This window comes from Pelophylax lessonae (genome assembly GCF_965119305.1).
Source record: "Pelophylax lessonae genome assembly, chromosome: 2".
Taxonomy (NCBI): domain Eukaryota; kingdom Metazoa; phylum Chordata; class Amphibia; order Anura; family Ranidae; genus Pelophylax; species Pelophylax lessonae.
The window spans coordinates 199,728,884-199,745,401 of NC_138769.1; the positions used below are offsets into that span (position 1 = coordinate 199,728,884).

Here is a 16,518-nt window from a genome sequence, read left to right on the forward strand (position 1 = left end):
TAGAAGCATAGAAGCACAGAAGTAAAATTTATTTACAGGTCTCTGCCAACTGTCCTCAAGCCTAGGTTGACACTAATATGGTGCAAGAAAACCCTGCAATCTGTGTGCGTTTCCCACACCACATTCAGATTGCACTGCCCTTGTGATCTGCAGCGAGTGTCAATGCAATCCTAACAACACCCCAAAGGCAAGTCACAAACGCAGTTCTGGACTGGATCGCATAGTACAAATGTACCTTGCAATCTGGTTGCAGTGTGGTTCCAAAACTGGTGCATGCATGACTTTGGTGTGATTCCTACAAGTAATTTGCACATAGGACCATCAAGCTTTTTGTAGTAAACTTAATTTTGTAATAATTATTTTAAATATGGTTAATGTACAATGGTGTTTTTTTCTCAGCTTTCTAGGTTAAAACGAGAGCTAACTCTGATGAAACAGGAACTTCAGTTCAAAGAAAAGGGAGTGGAAACTCTACAAGAGTAAGCTGGCCGTGGATATTTATTTATTTTTAATTAAATATATTGCATTTGGTGTGCTTGAAATTATTTTCAGAAAAATGAAAAAGAATCCTCTTTTACGCTGCTAACGTTGCGTTCCATTCATGCAGTATAAAAGTGGGTTTATTCTTCCACTTATGAGACAGCCTGTGCATTAAGGTGTGACTGACACTTTCCACTAAAAAGATAATACTGGTTCATTAGACATGTGGATAGATTTGTCCATGTAATGTATTGTGGGTGGCTGTCATAGTATGCTTATGTTAGCATGTAACCTGTTCCTTTTGCAGCATATTAATTGCACTGCTGACTCAGAATTCCCTCTTCCTTGGACGAGTCCGCTTAGCCAGTATTCCACGAGGACCTAAATATGCAATTCCTTCCTACTGAACACATAGCTGTAATAAGCTGTGGACATTACAGCTCTGGCCGTGCAGGGAATTTCCATCTGCGCTAATGTTTAGTTTAGAAAATCTTAGCATACTTTCAGAACAGGGTGGCATTGTTAGCTCTCTAGCAGAGAAGCCATAGATTATATGTATGTAGCAAAAGACACAAGCCCACGAGAAAACACCAGATATGGCCAGTGCCCTGAGATAACAGTAAAACACACAGAAGCGGCTTAAAAAACAAAAAGAGCATTGTTAGGGGTAATGGGACAGGTCCTGTGTATAAAAAAAAATCCCTGGCCTCCCAACAGTACCTGCTGTTGATAGAAGGGTAGCAGGAAGCAAGCTGTGGTTAGCTTGAGGTCTGTTGCCAGGCCTGATGATGTAAAAGGCCAGGTTTACAACAAAACTTTCCATTCTTCAAGTAGGTAATCTATGGCTTTACATGGGAGGTGTCTAATGTGGCTGGCAGTTATTTCTTCAAGATGTGATTTTAAAAATAGTACTCCAAGGATTAAATCATTCCAAGGGCAGCGCTCTCAGATGATTTGTTTATTCTCTGTGTCCTCAATTTTTGACATAAATCAAGTGACAGTATAGTGTTCGATTCTGTTCTTAAAGTATATGTAAAACCAATCACTAAAATCTCATAAAATTTATAACATTTTAATGTTATTACAGAAGTAATGTCAGTCTTTTTTAAATCTACGGCTGGCATTAAACTAAAACCTGGTGATATTGACATGAAGGTCCTTGTTTTTGCAATTCCTGGTAAAGTGGAACTAAACCCTCCTATCCTTTTCAGCCAAGGAAGCTGCCATCTTGGCCTCTGTTTGATCTGCAACTGCCATGATGCTGCAAATGTACTCAGTTTTGACACCAGAGTTTGATAGTTTCACAGTTTGGTTGAGGGCGCAAGCAAATGTACCAGTTAAAGTATAACTAAAGGCAGAACTTTTTTTTTTGGTTTTGGATAGAGTGCAGAGGGATTAGAACTCCTGTCAGTTTTTATTGCTGTCTGTGCCCCCATTAGGGATACCCCCCCTCTCTATTTGTCCTGTTTACCATTTTCATTGAAAGTGAAAGTAAACGAAATACCCAAATATTGGGTTGTCCCCAGAAAAGTAATAGATGGGAAATCTTCCAATGGTGACACTAGTTCTTGTTACCTAGGGGTCCCCAGGAAATTCCCTTAGTTTGCAAGGATTTCGTCTCACTTCCTGTTTGGCTATGGGACATGAAGTGAAGGGAATACTCCACAATGGGAACCAGATGGTGAAAAAATAAATAAAAAATACAGGGTTTATAACCTTAAAACCTTAATAAAAATATAGGGTTTATAACCTTACTTTGCTCTATCCAAAATGAAAAAAAAAAACCAAAATGTTTTGCCTATGGTTCTAGTTTAACATTCTCGGCATGCCGGCAATGTTTTTGGAATCTGTTAAATCAATGGGGTTAGTTCCGCTTTAAGTCGGGCCAGCACTATCTCATAGATGCATTGTTTTGTTTTGACCCTGTCACATGTGCTACCAGTAGAAACTCTAAAGTGCTGTGCTGACATTTATTGCACAGATATATTCTACTGGTAACAGTCTGGAGTCAGGCTCGGAGGCCAGTAGCTATAGCAGTGGAGCAGCACCCACCGACAAGCGGGACAGGAATACAAGCAGGTCACCCTGGCTAATGCCACAGGTTTACCTGAGGTGGGGGTTCTAAGTATTCACCAGAGCCCCTGATGATGGAGATGCTTCATGTTAGTACCAGGCTGCGATCCTCAGGTTTGCCCCACCAGGAGATGACCAAGCCGGGGTTCAGTAGCAGATATAGCAGGTAGGGATCAAGCAGAAGCATAGTCGGTAAACAAGCCAAAGGTCAGTAACGAATGTTTGCAGAGAGGGATTAAGAAGAAGCATAGTCGAGGAATAGGCCAAAGGTTGGTAGCAAATGATAGTGAACATACAAACGGTATCAGGAGGAACAAAAGCAAGATACAGGCTGGAGAGCAAAATGATCTGGCAAACAGGAAGTGCAGATACATTGCTTAAATCAGGAAGTTCATGGGAGGAGCAAAAAGTTCAAGGTTTAAGACAAACAAGGTTCAAGGCGAGTTCATTCAAGGAATTGTCCAGGGAACTATCCAGCATTCCAGATGACTCAGCAAGAAGAGTCACTGCCAGACAGAGCAGAGGTCCCAGGTTCAAGTTCAGGCCCTGAAACAGGAAACCCACTCTGAGAAATGACAGCAGCCACCGCTGGAGTCCACTCAAAGCATGTAGGCAGAATGGATGCAGAATTTCAGTAGCACTGAATTGCAAAACAGAACGGGAGTATTTAATATCTCTTTTTTCTAAAAGAAATAAAATCCTGTAAAGTGTCTATGAACAACAGTGCTGCTTTTGCAAACCAAATGCATTCAGTTAGGGTTCACATCAACTTTAAATAACTAAGTTTTTCTGTAAGCCTGCTTTTTAGTGCTTTCTACATATATAAATATTACAAAAAAATAAAATCAAGATTCGCAACAGCCTTCAGCATAACAACTTTCTACATTTATTTACAAAAATTGTGTGATAATGTGGATTAATTCACAGAAGATATTCACATAAATACAGGATATTACAAAAATGCTGCAAATATAAATGGTAAATGAACTTTAATCTAGAATTCATCTCATATAATTAGAAAACCATTGAAAAGGGAATTTATTTCAGTAATTCAATTAAAAAAGTGAAACTCATATGTTTTATGTAGATGCATTACATACAGAGTGATACATTTCAAGAATTTCTTTCTTTTAATTTTGATGATTATGGCTTACAGCTCGTGAAAACCCAAAATCAGTATCTCAGACAATTAAAATATTACATAGGCCAAATAAAAAGAAAAAAAAAAGTATTTTTAATACAGAAATGTTGGCTTACTGAAAAGGTATGAGGTGTTATGGAGCCCAGGTTGCTTTGATAGCAGCTTTCAGGTCATCTGCATTGTTAGGTCTGGTGTCGCTCACCTTCCTCTTGACAATACCCCACAGATTTTTTATGGGATTTAGGTCAGGCAGGTTTGCTGGCCAATCAAGCACAGTGATACCATGATCATTAAACCAGGTATTGGTACTTTTGACAGTGTGAGCAGGTGCCAAGTCCTGCTGGAAAATGAAATCAGCATCTCCATGAAGCTGATCAGCAGGGGAAGTATGAAGTGGTCTAGAGTTTTTACCTTTTAGGGGGCTGCGCTGACTTTGGACTTGATAAAACACAGTAGACCAATGCCAGCAGATGATATGGCTCCCCAAATCATCACTGACTGTGGAAACGTCACACTGGTCCTCATGCAACTTGGATTTTGTGCTTCTCCACTCTTCCTCTAGACTCTGGGAAAATGATTTCTAAATTAAATGCAAAATGTACTTTCATCTGAAAAGAGGGCCAATGAGCAACAGTCCAGTCCTTTTTCTCCTTAGTCCACTTAAGATGCTTTTGACTTTGTCTCTGGTTCAGGAGTGGCTTAATACAAGGAATGTGACAGTTGTAGCCCATGTCCTGGACACATCTGTGATGATTTGGGAAGCCATGTCATCTGCTGGTGTTGGTCCACTGTGTTTTATCAAGTTCAAAGTCACCACAACCCTCTACCAGGAAATTCTAGAGCACTTCATGCTTCCCTCTGCTGATCAGCTTTATGTAGATGCTAATTTCATTTTCCAGCAGGACTTGGCACCTGCCCACACTGCCAAAAGTACCAATACCTGGTTTAATGATCATGGCCAGCAAACTCAGCTAAACGAAACCCCATAGGGAATCTGTGGGGTATTGTCAAGGGGAAGATGAAGGGGAAGATGAGAGACACCAGACCCAACAATGCAGATGAGCTGGAAGCCGCTATCAAAGCAGCCTTGGCTTCAATAACACCTCAGCAGTGCCACAGGCTGATTGCCTCCATGCCACGCAGTAATTCATGCAAATGGAGCCCTGACCAAGTATTGAGTTCATACTATACTGTACATGGACGTACTTTTCAGTAAGCCGACATTTCTGTATAAAGTATTTTTTTTTTCTGAGATACTGAATCTTGGGTTTTCACTAGCTGTAAGCCAGAATCATGAAAATTAAAAGAAAGAAATGTTTGAAATATATCACTCTGTGTGTAACGCATCTATAGAAAATATATGAGTTTCACTTTTTGAATTGAATTACTGAAATAAATTAACTTTTTCATGATATTCTAATTTTATGAGATGTACCTGTTTATATTTTGTGGTATTGGGTTTAAATGTGCTTCATATTAAGCCCAGTGCAATTATATGCACATCCTCCTGGAATGCATCTGCTGTCTGGAAAACTGAGGGTCTCAAGATAGAACTATAGGCAATTTTTGTTTTCATTTTGGATAGAGTAAGAAAAGGATATAACCCGTCAGTTTTTTTTTTTTTTTTTTTGCCATCTGTGTCCCATTGGCGAGATATCCCTTCACTTCCTGCTCCATGGCCGCAACAGGAAGTGAGAGAAGTCCCTTGTCACCAGAACTAGTGTCCATTGGACGACTACCCTTGTATTCCTTTTCTGTGGACAACCCAAAATTTGGGATTTTTTTTAAAATTTCAATGATAACAGTAAACAGGACCAACAGAGAGTGAATCTCCATAATTGGGGCACACATAGCAATAAAAACCTGACATGTGTTCTAATCCCTCCCCACTTTATTCAAAATTAAAAAAAAAAAACATTTTGCCTTTAGTTAAACTTTAATGCTTGTTATGCAATATTTATGGGATTTTTTACCTCTGCACATGGAGCCCTACAGCCTTTCTGCATTCTTCTGTGGTATTAACAACTGATACTTCTTCTTTCACTTTCTCCACTGCTGCTGATTGCATTACTAGACAACTTCTATAATTTATAAAGTGAGTTGAAGCAAAGAATTCTAATACATTTTGGGGCCCCATTATGGGATGAGAATTCTATTGAACAAGACAGCAGTAGCAGGCACTCAACACACATTGAAGAACTACCAACCAATATCAAGTTCCTTTTGAACACAAAGCATGGTCTGTGCTAATAGACATTTTTATTTTGTGGTTGACAGGGTATTTCAGGTATACCTATGTTGCATGTTTTTTCAACAAATCCCTATTGAAAGTAAACTTGTCACAGGCATGGACAATTGAAACACTGAATATGATCATACAATGCATAAGCAGAGGCCTTCAATGAAAACCCTATATCAAGGCAGTTGGTACCAGTGGCGGCTGGTGCTCAAAATTTTTGGGGGGGCGCAAAAAGAAAAATGTAATAGGTATTGCTTCACGTCAAAAAACGCAGTAAAAAATTGCGTGACTTTGAAGTCATGGTACAGGCATGGCATACGTGATGGTACAGGCATGGCACAGGTGATGGTACAGGCATGGCACAGGTGATGGTACAGGCATGGCACAGGTGATGGTACAGGCATGGCACAGATATGGTATAGGCATGTCACAGGTCATGGTACAGGAGATGGTATATGCCCCCTTTCAATGCAGTGACAAGCGTACATGCCCCCTTTCAATGCAGAGACCAGTGTACATGCCCCCTTCAATACAGAGTTCAGCGTGCGTGCCCCCTTCAATGCAATGAACATTGTGCTGTGCCCCCTTCAATGCAATAAACACTGTGCTGTGCCCCCACAATGCAGAGTTCAGCGTGCATGCCCCCTTCAATGCAACTGTGCTGTGCCCCCTTCAATGCAATGAACAATGTGCTGTGCCCCCTTCAATGCAATAAACACTGTGCTGTGCCCCCTTCAATGCAATAAACACTGTGCTATGCCCCCTTCAATGCAATGAACACTGTGCTGTGCCCCAACAATGCAGAGTTCAGCGTGCATGCCCCTTTCAATGCAACACTGTGCTGTGCCCCCTTCAATGCAATAAACACTGTGCTGTGCCCCCTTCAATGCAACACTGTGCTGTGCCCCCTTCAATGCAATAAACACTGTGCTGTGCCCCCTTCAATGCAATAAACACTGCGCTGTGCCCCCACAATGCAATGAACACTGTGCTGTGCCTCCTTCAATGCAATAAACACTGTGCTGTGCCCCCTTCAATGCAATAAACACTGTGCTGTGCCCCCTTCAATGCAATAAACACTGTGCTGTGCCCCCTTCAATGCAATAAACACTGTGCCCCCTTCAATGCAATGAACTCTGTGCTGTGCCCCAACAATGCAGAGTTCAGCGTGCATGCCCCCTTCAATGCAACTGTGCTGTGCCCCCTTCAATGCAACTGTGCTGTGCCCCCTTCAATGCAATGAACACTGTGCTGTGCCCCCTTCAATGCAACTGTGCTGTGCCCCCTTCAATGCAATGAACACTGTGCTGTGCCCCCACAATGCAGAGTTCAGCGTGCATGCCCCCTTCAATGCAACTGTGCTGTGCCCCCTTCAATGCAACTGTGCTGTGCCCCCTTCAATGCAATGAACATTGTGCTGTGCCCCCACAATGCAGAGTTCAGCGTGCATGCCCCTTTCAATGCAACTGTGCTGTGCCCCCTTCAATGCAATGAACACTGTGCTGTGCCCCCACAATGCAGAGTTCAGCGTGCGAGCCCCTTTCAATGCAGAGCGCCACAGCATTGTCCCCAATCACTGCAGAGCGCCACAGCATTGTCCCCAATGATTGCAGAGCGCCACAGCATTGTCCCCAATGATTGCAGAGCGCCACAGCATTGTACCCCAATGATTGCAGAGTGCCACAGCATTGTCCCCCAATGATTGCAGAGTGCCACAGCATTGTCCCCCAATGATTGCAGAGCGCCACAGCATTGTCCCCCAATGATTGCAGAGCGCCACAGCATTGTCCCCAATGATTGCAGAGTGCCCACAGCATTGTCCCCCAATGATTGCAGAGTGCCCACAGCATTGTACCCCAATGATTGCAGAGTGCCACAGCATTGTCCCCAATGATTGCAGAGTGACACAGCATTGTCCCCCAATGATTGCAGAGTGCCACAGCATTGTCCCCAATGATTGCAGAGTGCCACAGCATTGTCCCCAATGATTGCAGAGCGCCACAGCATTGTACCCCAATGATTGCAGAGTGCCACAGCATTGTCCCCCAATGATTGCAGAGTGCCACAGCATTGTCCCCCAATGATTGCAGAGCGCCACAGCATTGTCCCCAATGATTGCAGAGTGCCCACAGCATTGTCCCCCAATGATTGCAGAGTGCCCACAGCATTGTACCCCAATGATTGCAGAGTGCCACAGCATTGTCCCCAATGATTGCAGAGCGCCACAGCATTGTCCCCAATGATTGCAGAGCGCCACAGCATTGTCCCCCAATGATTGCAGAGTGCCACAGCATTGTCCCCCAATGATTGCAGAGTGCCACAGCATTGTCCCCAATGATTGCAGAGTGACACAGCATTGTCCCCCAATGATTGCAGAGTGCCACAGCATTGTCCCCCAATGATTGCAGAGCGCCACAGCATTGTCCCCCAATGATTGCAGAGCGCCACAGCATTGTCCCCAATGATTGCAGAGCGCCACAGCTTTGTCCCCAATGATTGCAGAGCGCCACAGCATTGTACCCCAATGATTGCAGAGTGCCACAGCATTGTCCCCCAATGATTGCAGAGTGCCACAGCATTGTCCCCCAATGATTGCAGAGCGCCACAGCATTGTCCCCAATGATTGCAGAGTGCCCACAGCATTGTCCCCCAATGATTGCAGAGTGCCCACAGCATTGTCCCCCAATGATTGCAGAGTGCCACAGCATTGTCCCCAATGATTGCAGAGCGCCACAGCATTGTCCCCAATGATTGCAGAGCGCCACAGCATTGTCCCCCAATGATTGCAGAGCGCCACAGCATTGTCCCCAATAATTGCAGAGCGCCACAGCATTGTACCCCAATGATTGCAGAGCGCCACAGCATTGTACCCCAATGATTGCAGAGTGCCCACAGCATTGTCCCCCAATGATTGCAGAGCGCCACAGCATTGTCCCCCAATGATTGCAGAGTGCCACAGCATTGTCCCCCAATGATTGCAGAGTGCCACAGCATTGTCCCCCAATGATTGCAGAGTGCCCACAGCATTGTCCCCAATGATTGCAGAGTGACACAGCATTGTCCCCCAATGATTGCAGAGTGCCACAGCATTGTCCCCCAATGATTGCAGAGCGCCACAGCATTGTCCCCCAATGATTGCAGAGCGCCACAGCATTGTCCCCAATGATTGCAGAGCGCCACAGCATTGTCCCCAATGATTGCAGAGCGCCACAGCATTGTACCCCAATGATTGCAGAGTGCCACAGCATTGTCCCCCAATGATTGCAGAGTGCCACAGCATTGTCCCCCAATGATTGCAGAGCGCCACAGCATTGTCCCCAATGATTGCAGAGTGCCCACAGCATTGTCCCCCAATGATTGCAGAGTGCCCACAGCATTGTACCCCAATGATTGCAGAGTGCCACAGCATTGTCCCCAATGATTGCAGAGCGCCACAGCATTGTCCCCAATGATTGCAGAGCGCCACAGCATTGTACCCCAATGATTGCAGAGCGCCACAGCATTGTACCCCAATGATTGCAGAGTGCCACAGCATTGTACCCCAATGATTGCAGAGTGCCCACAGCATTGTCCCCCAATGATTGCAGAGTGTCAGCGTGCGTGCTCCGTTCAAACTTACCTGGCGGCGGCGCGGCTCAGCTTCTTCCTCCTCTTCTGCGGCGGGTCCTTCTCCCTCGTCGTCTCGGCGGCGGGAACCGGCGGGCGGCCTCTCCTCTTCTCTGAGCGGCGGTGACGGTGAGTGATTGACGCACGCACCGGCACCGCCCCCATTGCGACGTCAGCGATATCCTGGATGATGATTGGTCCAGGCTGTAGACTGGACCAATCACAGCCAGGATATCAGAAAGTGGGGGTGTCCAACCGCAAAGACTTGCGCCCAGGATACCCCCCTACCTCCCCAGAAGGCAGCCAATCGGCGCCTCTTCTGGGAGGTAACCCCACCCCCCCCCCCCCAGCCACCAGTTCCTTGGGTTCAGGCCGGCGAACCCAATTTTTTTTTTGAACAACTTTATTTGTTCGTTTTGTTTTTTTTTTTCTTTTTTTTTTTTCTTTTTTTTTTAGGGGTAGGGGGGGCGGCGCCCTGGCGCCCCCTATGCACGGGCCGCCACTGGTTGGTACCTAAAGAGTTGTATTCAAATGTGTGTATAGAGGCTGTCATTTCTGACTTCATCAAAAAAGCAGACATGCACTTAGTGTTTTCAGAAGCATATGAACAATGGTCACCTCCACATTTGTAACCATACAGCTTGGCTCCATACCTTCTGAGCTCCCCTGATGGTCCTTAAATGTGAGGGGTTTCGCAGTCCAACTGGAAGACATTGTCAATAGCCTGACCTTTCACAGCCCAAGCTTGTTAACACTGTTAATTGCTCAGGGATAGAAAGCAAGTGTGTGGTCAGATTGTTGACAAATCAATAGCTGTCTGATTTAAGTTGGCTTATGACCCCTGCTACTTAACATAAGTTGAGGCAAAGAAAAACAAGCCAAATATGTAGATATGGAATATTTTAAAAGTAACACTGTACCGTTATTCTGATTTAAATGGTTGGTATGGGGGTCCTCCTTAAAAGTATCTATTTAAACATAGCTGTTCCTTAAAGTGAATTTCTGATAGAAATATGGCAACTACCATTTCTTACTTTTGCAAATCCTAGGGTTTTCACTACTGGATGACAGCCCTGAAGCCTACATTTTTAAGAAAATTGAGCAATAGTGGCTGCCATATTTTTTATCTTTGCATGTTTTCTTTAGGAGGGTGTCACTGTCGTATACATTTATGACATATTCTGCACAAGAATAGGCAGTATATTGGTTAGGAAGCAAGTGCTTTCTTTATATAATTTTTTTATTGTCCATTCACAGTTTTCATCATTAGACCTTTTTATGGTATTCATGCTTTCCCCTTTGCTACTACAGAATAGATCGGAAGATGTCAAGCGCCCATACCAACTATAAGTTAGACGAGGCTCAAGCAATAATGAGTGAACTGCGAACAATACGACAAGCTATTTGTATGGGAGAGAAGGAGAGGCGTGATCTGATGCAGGTGGGTGATTGGTTGCTCCTGCCAAGCACTGGTATGTTAAAATGTTTGAATTATGAGAGTCTTTTTCACATTCACCTTACTAATAAGGGCTCTTTATGTTCTGACCAAGTAGCTGCATCGATTATATAGCTGAATGAGGTATTTTGTCTTAAACGCTCAAGTGCTTATTTATTGCAGAGTTAAAGTGGCTCTGAAGCCAAAACGCTTCTGCATTAAGGTTAAAAACAAATAGCTTTCTCGTCCAACCCCTTCCCTGTGTGAAGTGGAAGAAAGGGGATACGAGATCCAGCACTGTGCAGGACTGAATCTCTTCTTCCTTCTAATATTTTATTATTGGGACTCAGGACACCAGCAGGAACCATTGGCTCTTGCTGCTGTCAATCAAATGCAGTGAGGCGGGGGGAGGGGTTGGGTTAAGCCCGCTGTGTGTGTCTATGGAGCACAGCTCCATAGACACACACTGCTCGGAAGCTAGCATGCACTATGTGCCCAATAGCAAGCAGTTTGCGATACCAGGATTGCCAGCAGGAGACCCCAGAAGAGGAGGTTCAGGGCCACTCTATGCAAAACCATTGCACAGAGCAGGTGAGTATAACATGTTTATTTTTTTGGGGGGAAAAAAAAAAATTACCTTTTAGTAACACTTTAAAACTGGAACTTTTGTTGAGTGTTGTAGAAGTGTTTACCCTCATTATTTCCTTTACTACTAATCTACTAATCAAAATCTCACCTTTTTAAAATAGAGGAGTCGTTGAAATAATTTTCCTGTCTTGGGGAACCTCTGCTAAAATGATATATCTTTAGTTCATGCCACATTTGTGTGGTCAGTAAGTTATAAATATAATAATATATAAAATAATGAAACATTTGGTGTATCTAGCATACTTGAGACCCAGAGGAGATAGTTGTTTTTCTTTAATACTACCTTTGGTTGTCAATGAAAAAGTGCCTTTTATTGCTAGTTGGTTTAACGGGCCCATATGTTGGTGACCATTAGGAGAAGGACCCCATATATTAATGGTCAGTGGGAGAAGGACACTCTTATTTTGCTGACCAGTGGAAAATCTATCCCCCCTTCACAGAGCTAAAAGGATAATTGATAGTGGTTTCTGGGAGTTGGAAACTCTTCGTTGCTCAAGGCACCCCTGGCAACCACTGGAGGAATGCCACGGTTCCCAGGACCCTGGTTGGGAAACCCTAATCTAGTGGTTCTACACATTTAAAATGTTCATACTTGTATGGCCATTTTTGATACGTGCACTAGTTTTAGTTTATACAGTATGGTTATTACAGATCACATTTTTACTGGACTATACTTTTACAAGCAGAGTAAGAATTTGGTCTCTGTAGTGGGCACATGAGATACCTGCCAAATCCTGCTCACAGGGTGTACAGGTAGATTTTTTCATCTTTGTACTTTTGTTAGTTAGAATGGGTGGTGGGGTTGCACCTTAAGAAATCCATGCAATGTCCTAAAGCAAAGGAATATACCTTTGGTTTGGTTGGTAGGTTTTGATACAACACTTCATATTAAGCTCCATGCTTTTTTTTATTGAAGAGATCTGTTTGTGTGATTTGTATCCCCCTTTTTTTTTTTTTACCCCTTTCAAAGGCAGTGTGGATGAAAATATCAGTACTAAGAACTATTGTTTTCCTGTAGCCAGCAACCAGCTTCAGACTTTCAAACTCCTCCAACTATTATTTTCTAGAGCAATTTGATGCATTTGTATGAGGAATTTATATTTGGTGTAACATTTTATTTGAAATACCCTTAGCACCATAGAGGATTTCAGTTGTGGTTCTTGCAGTGTAAGTTTTAACAAGAATGCCAACATCTAACAGGTTTCTAGAGTTATCAGGTCCATATTTCACCTAGCGTTTACAAACTAGCTCTAGAGTTTAAAGTCTAGTCATAAGACTAGAGTCAAAAATCAGAATTTACAATCTGTTGTAGTTATGGAGATTGGAAAGGAGACTTTACTCATCAGTGTGTTACTGTATAAACCAGCCTATCTCCAACAGGTTTCCCTCAGAGGCTGCTGGGGGTCCCTTGAGCAAGGAACTATTTCTGTTGCTCAGTAACCGTTGATATGAATGATCTTGTACCTGTCTGTGGTAGGGACAGGCCTCCCACTGATTGACAAAGTACGGGATCACTACGCTGACCACCATTGTAAGAAGGCAAATTCCACTGACCAGCAATGCAAGGGGGGATTTCTCCTGTAAACACTAATATAAGGGTGGACTTTTTTTTGCTACCTGTGTTTCTTTCTGGCCAATATTACTATTTGTTTAATTTTTTGATGATTGCTGTAAATAGTTTTGTGTTTTGGAGTAGAGGGGAAAGGGAGTTAAAAAAAGTATCTGCTCCCAAGGGGGCCACCTTCTTTTGCAAGTTTTTAATATTACATATACAACTGATTATGCTAATGTACTGTACACTGTAGATGTAATAAATTAGCGGGGGATGTAATAAATTAGTACTGCCTTAACCCTCTTGGGCATGGAGTTCTCCAGAGCTTCACAGGTTGCCACTGGAGTCATCTTCCACTCCTCCATGACGACATCACGGAGCTGGTGGATGTTAGAGACCTTACTCTCCTCCATCTTCCATTTGAGGATGCGCCACAGATGCTCAATAGGGTTTAGGTCTGAAAAAACACTGCTTGGCCAGTCCATCACCTTTACCCTCAGGTACTTTAGTAAGACATTGGTCGTCTTGGAGGTGTATTTGGGTTCGTTTTCATGCTGGAATAATGGCCTGCGGCCCAGTCTCTGAAGGGAGGGAATCATGCTCTGCTTCAGTATGTCACAGTACATGTTGGCATTCATGGTTCCCTTAATGAACCGTAGCTCCCCAGTGCTAGCAGCACTCATGCAGCCCCAGAGCATGACACTCCCACCACCTTGCATGACTGTAGGCAAGACACACTTGTCTTTATACTCCTCACCTGGTTGCCGCCACACATGCTTTACATCATCTGAACCAAATAAGTTTATCTTGGTCTCATCAGACCACAGGACATGGTCCCAGTAATCTATGTCCTTAGTCTGCTTGTCTTCAGCAAACAGTTTGTGGGCTTTCTTGTGCATCATCTTTAGAAGAGGCTTCCTTCTGGGACGACAGCCATGCAGACCAGTTTGATGCAGTGTGTGGCGTATGGTCTGAGCACTGACAGGCTGACCCCCCCACCCCTTCAACCTCTGCAGCAATGCTGGCAGCAATAACACGTCTATTTCCCAAAGACAACCTCTGGATATGATGCTGAGCACGTGCACTCAACTTCTTTGGTCGACCATGGCGAGGCCTGTTCTGAGTAGAACCTGTCCTGTTAAACCGCTGTATGGTCTTGGCCACCGTACTGCAGCTGAGTTTCAGGGTTTTGCCAATCTTCTTATAGCCTAGGCCATCTTTATGTAGAGCAACAATCCTTTTTTTAGATCCTCAGAGAGTTCATTGCCATGAGGTGCCATGTTGAACTTTCAGTGACCAGTATGAGAGAGTGAGAGCGATAACACCAAATTTAACACCCCTGCTCCCCATTCACACCTGAGACCTTGTAACACTAACGAGTCACATGGTACTGGGAAGGGAAAATGGCTAATTGGGCCCAATTTGGACACTTTTACTTAGGGATGTACTCACTTTTGTTGCCAGCGGTTTAGACATTAATGGCTGTGTGTTTAAGTTTTTTTGAGGGGACAGCAAATTTACACTGTTATAACAAGCTGTACACTCACTACTTTACATTGTAGCAAAGTGTAATTTCTTCAGTGTTGTCACATGAAAAGATATAATAAAATATTTACAAAAATGTGAGGGCTGTATATATATATATATATATAGATAGATAGATAGATAGATAGATAGATAGATAGATAGATAGATAGATAGATAGATAGATAGATAGATAGATAGATAGATAGATAGATAGATAGATAGATAGATAGATAGATAGATAGATAGATAGATAGATGTGTGTTTCTTTATTACACTACATTGTAAAATAGTCTTAAACAATAGCAGAGCTGTTTGGAGCTGCTTGGATTTTGAGACTCACCACTCTGACTTAGGATATTCAGTGGACTGCCTTCATGATATATTGAAAGTATTTACATACTTTATACATCAAGGTCAATACACTAAAATTTAGATGGTTCTAAATGCGTTGTTTGTGAAGGTGGCACCATAGGTAACATGGAGGGCTGGGATGTGGGAGAATTTTATATGTAAAACAGTGGGCATCTATGATGTGGAGGCTCTAATATGTCATTGCTTAAAGTGGTTGTTAAGCCACCTATATAAAATCATCCCATCCCCTCTGTAATATAACAATGTGTCCCTATGCCTGTGTAATAGAAATAAAATTAAGATCTGTACCTAAATCAGAGTGGCTGACAGCTCTCAGCTGACTCCTCGGATCTCTTCACTGCCCAGCTGACAGCCGGGGGGGGGGGGGGGAAGAGAGGAGAGAGAGAGAGTCAAGCGGACACGTGATTGCCCTGAGCTGCTTTTTTTTAGGTACAGATTGGCATATTTTTTCTATAACACAGGCATAGGGACAGAGGCGATGGGATGATTTTAAATGAAATATAAGAGCAGCAGGAGGGGAGGGGACAGACACTGATGAGCAGACAGCCAGAAAGGGGAGGGCAGATACAGGATAGTGCAGGGCTGTGGATGACGGAGGCACGTAAACTGACCACGGTGTCAGGGCTCAACAGCCATTATATACCATGGTCATTTTACAGAGGGGAGGGTAAAAACTGGCAGGATCAGCCAGGATCAGCCAGGTTTTTTAGGTGATACAGGGGGCCAAATGACACACCACAAGCACTGTGCTGTATAACATGCTTTAAGGGAACAGGATCTGTTTTGTTTTTTTTTTTTCCTTTAGGGTAACAAATGCTTTAAGCCTGGTATACACAGACAGTTCTTGTTCGTTAAACCCAGCGGGCAGAACAAAATAAAATTGAGCTCGCTGTACTAACTATACGATGTTGGTACATCAGTCTTCCTGCAGAGCTATTGTGTTCTGACAGGGGGATTGAGCACAAGGCTTAAGGGTCCAGAACCTAAATATCTGATTTTAGGAGGGTAAATATCTGTCATCAGAACACCATAAGGCCCCATTCGCACCTTAGTGTTTTACACCTTGAAGCTCCAAAACGTGCAACATCCAAAATTCTATGGTTTTCACATGTCCCCATTCACACCTGAGTGGGAGACTAGCATCGCTTGAAGCTTGAAAAAAAACATGAGCTTCTTTTGTGCTACGGGCTTCAAGCTTCAAGTGTTTTTGGCACCAATAGACTTATTATAGACTTATTGTGAATTTTACCCCCTACTAGCTAGCTTTTCATTGGCTAAAAGGCATTAAAAAAAATGCTCTGACACCCACAAAAATGCCTGTACAAATGCTAAAAAAAAGCCTGTAAAACAAGCAAAGACGCCCAGCCTAATGCAGTGTAGACCTAATATATGACCACATCATACTGCTGTGAAACTAATACTCAATTTCATAATTCTCTTGCATT

General features: G+C 43.4%; 1 protein-coding gene across 1 annotated transcript in view; it reads left to right on the forward strand.

Moving 5' to 3' along the window:
* Window positions 1-16,518, forward strand: part of WWC3 (WWC family member 3) — a 357,513-nt gene that overhangs the window by 196,974 nt on the left and 144,021 nt on the right. Inside the window, exons 5-6 of the mRNA XM_082245434.1 lie at window positions 400-479; window positions 10,851-10,980. Coding sequence (XP_082101560.1) covers window positions 400-479; window positions 10,851-10,980 — 210 coding nt within the window. The remainder of the gene's footprint in view (window positions 1-399; window positions 480-10,850; window positions 10,981-16,518) is intronic.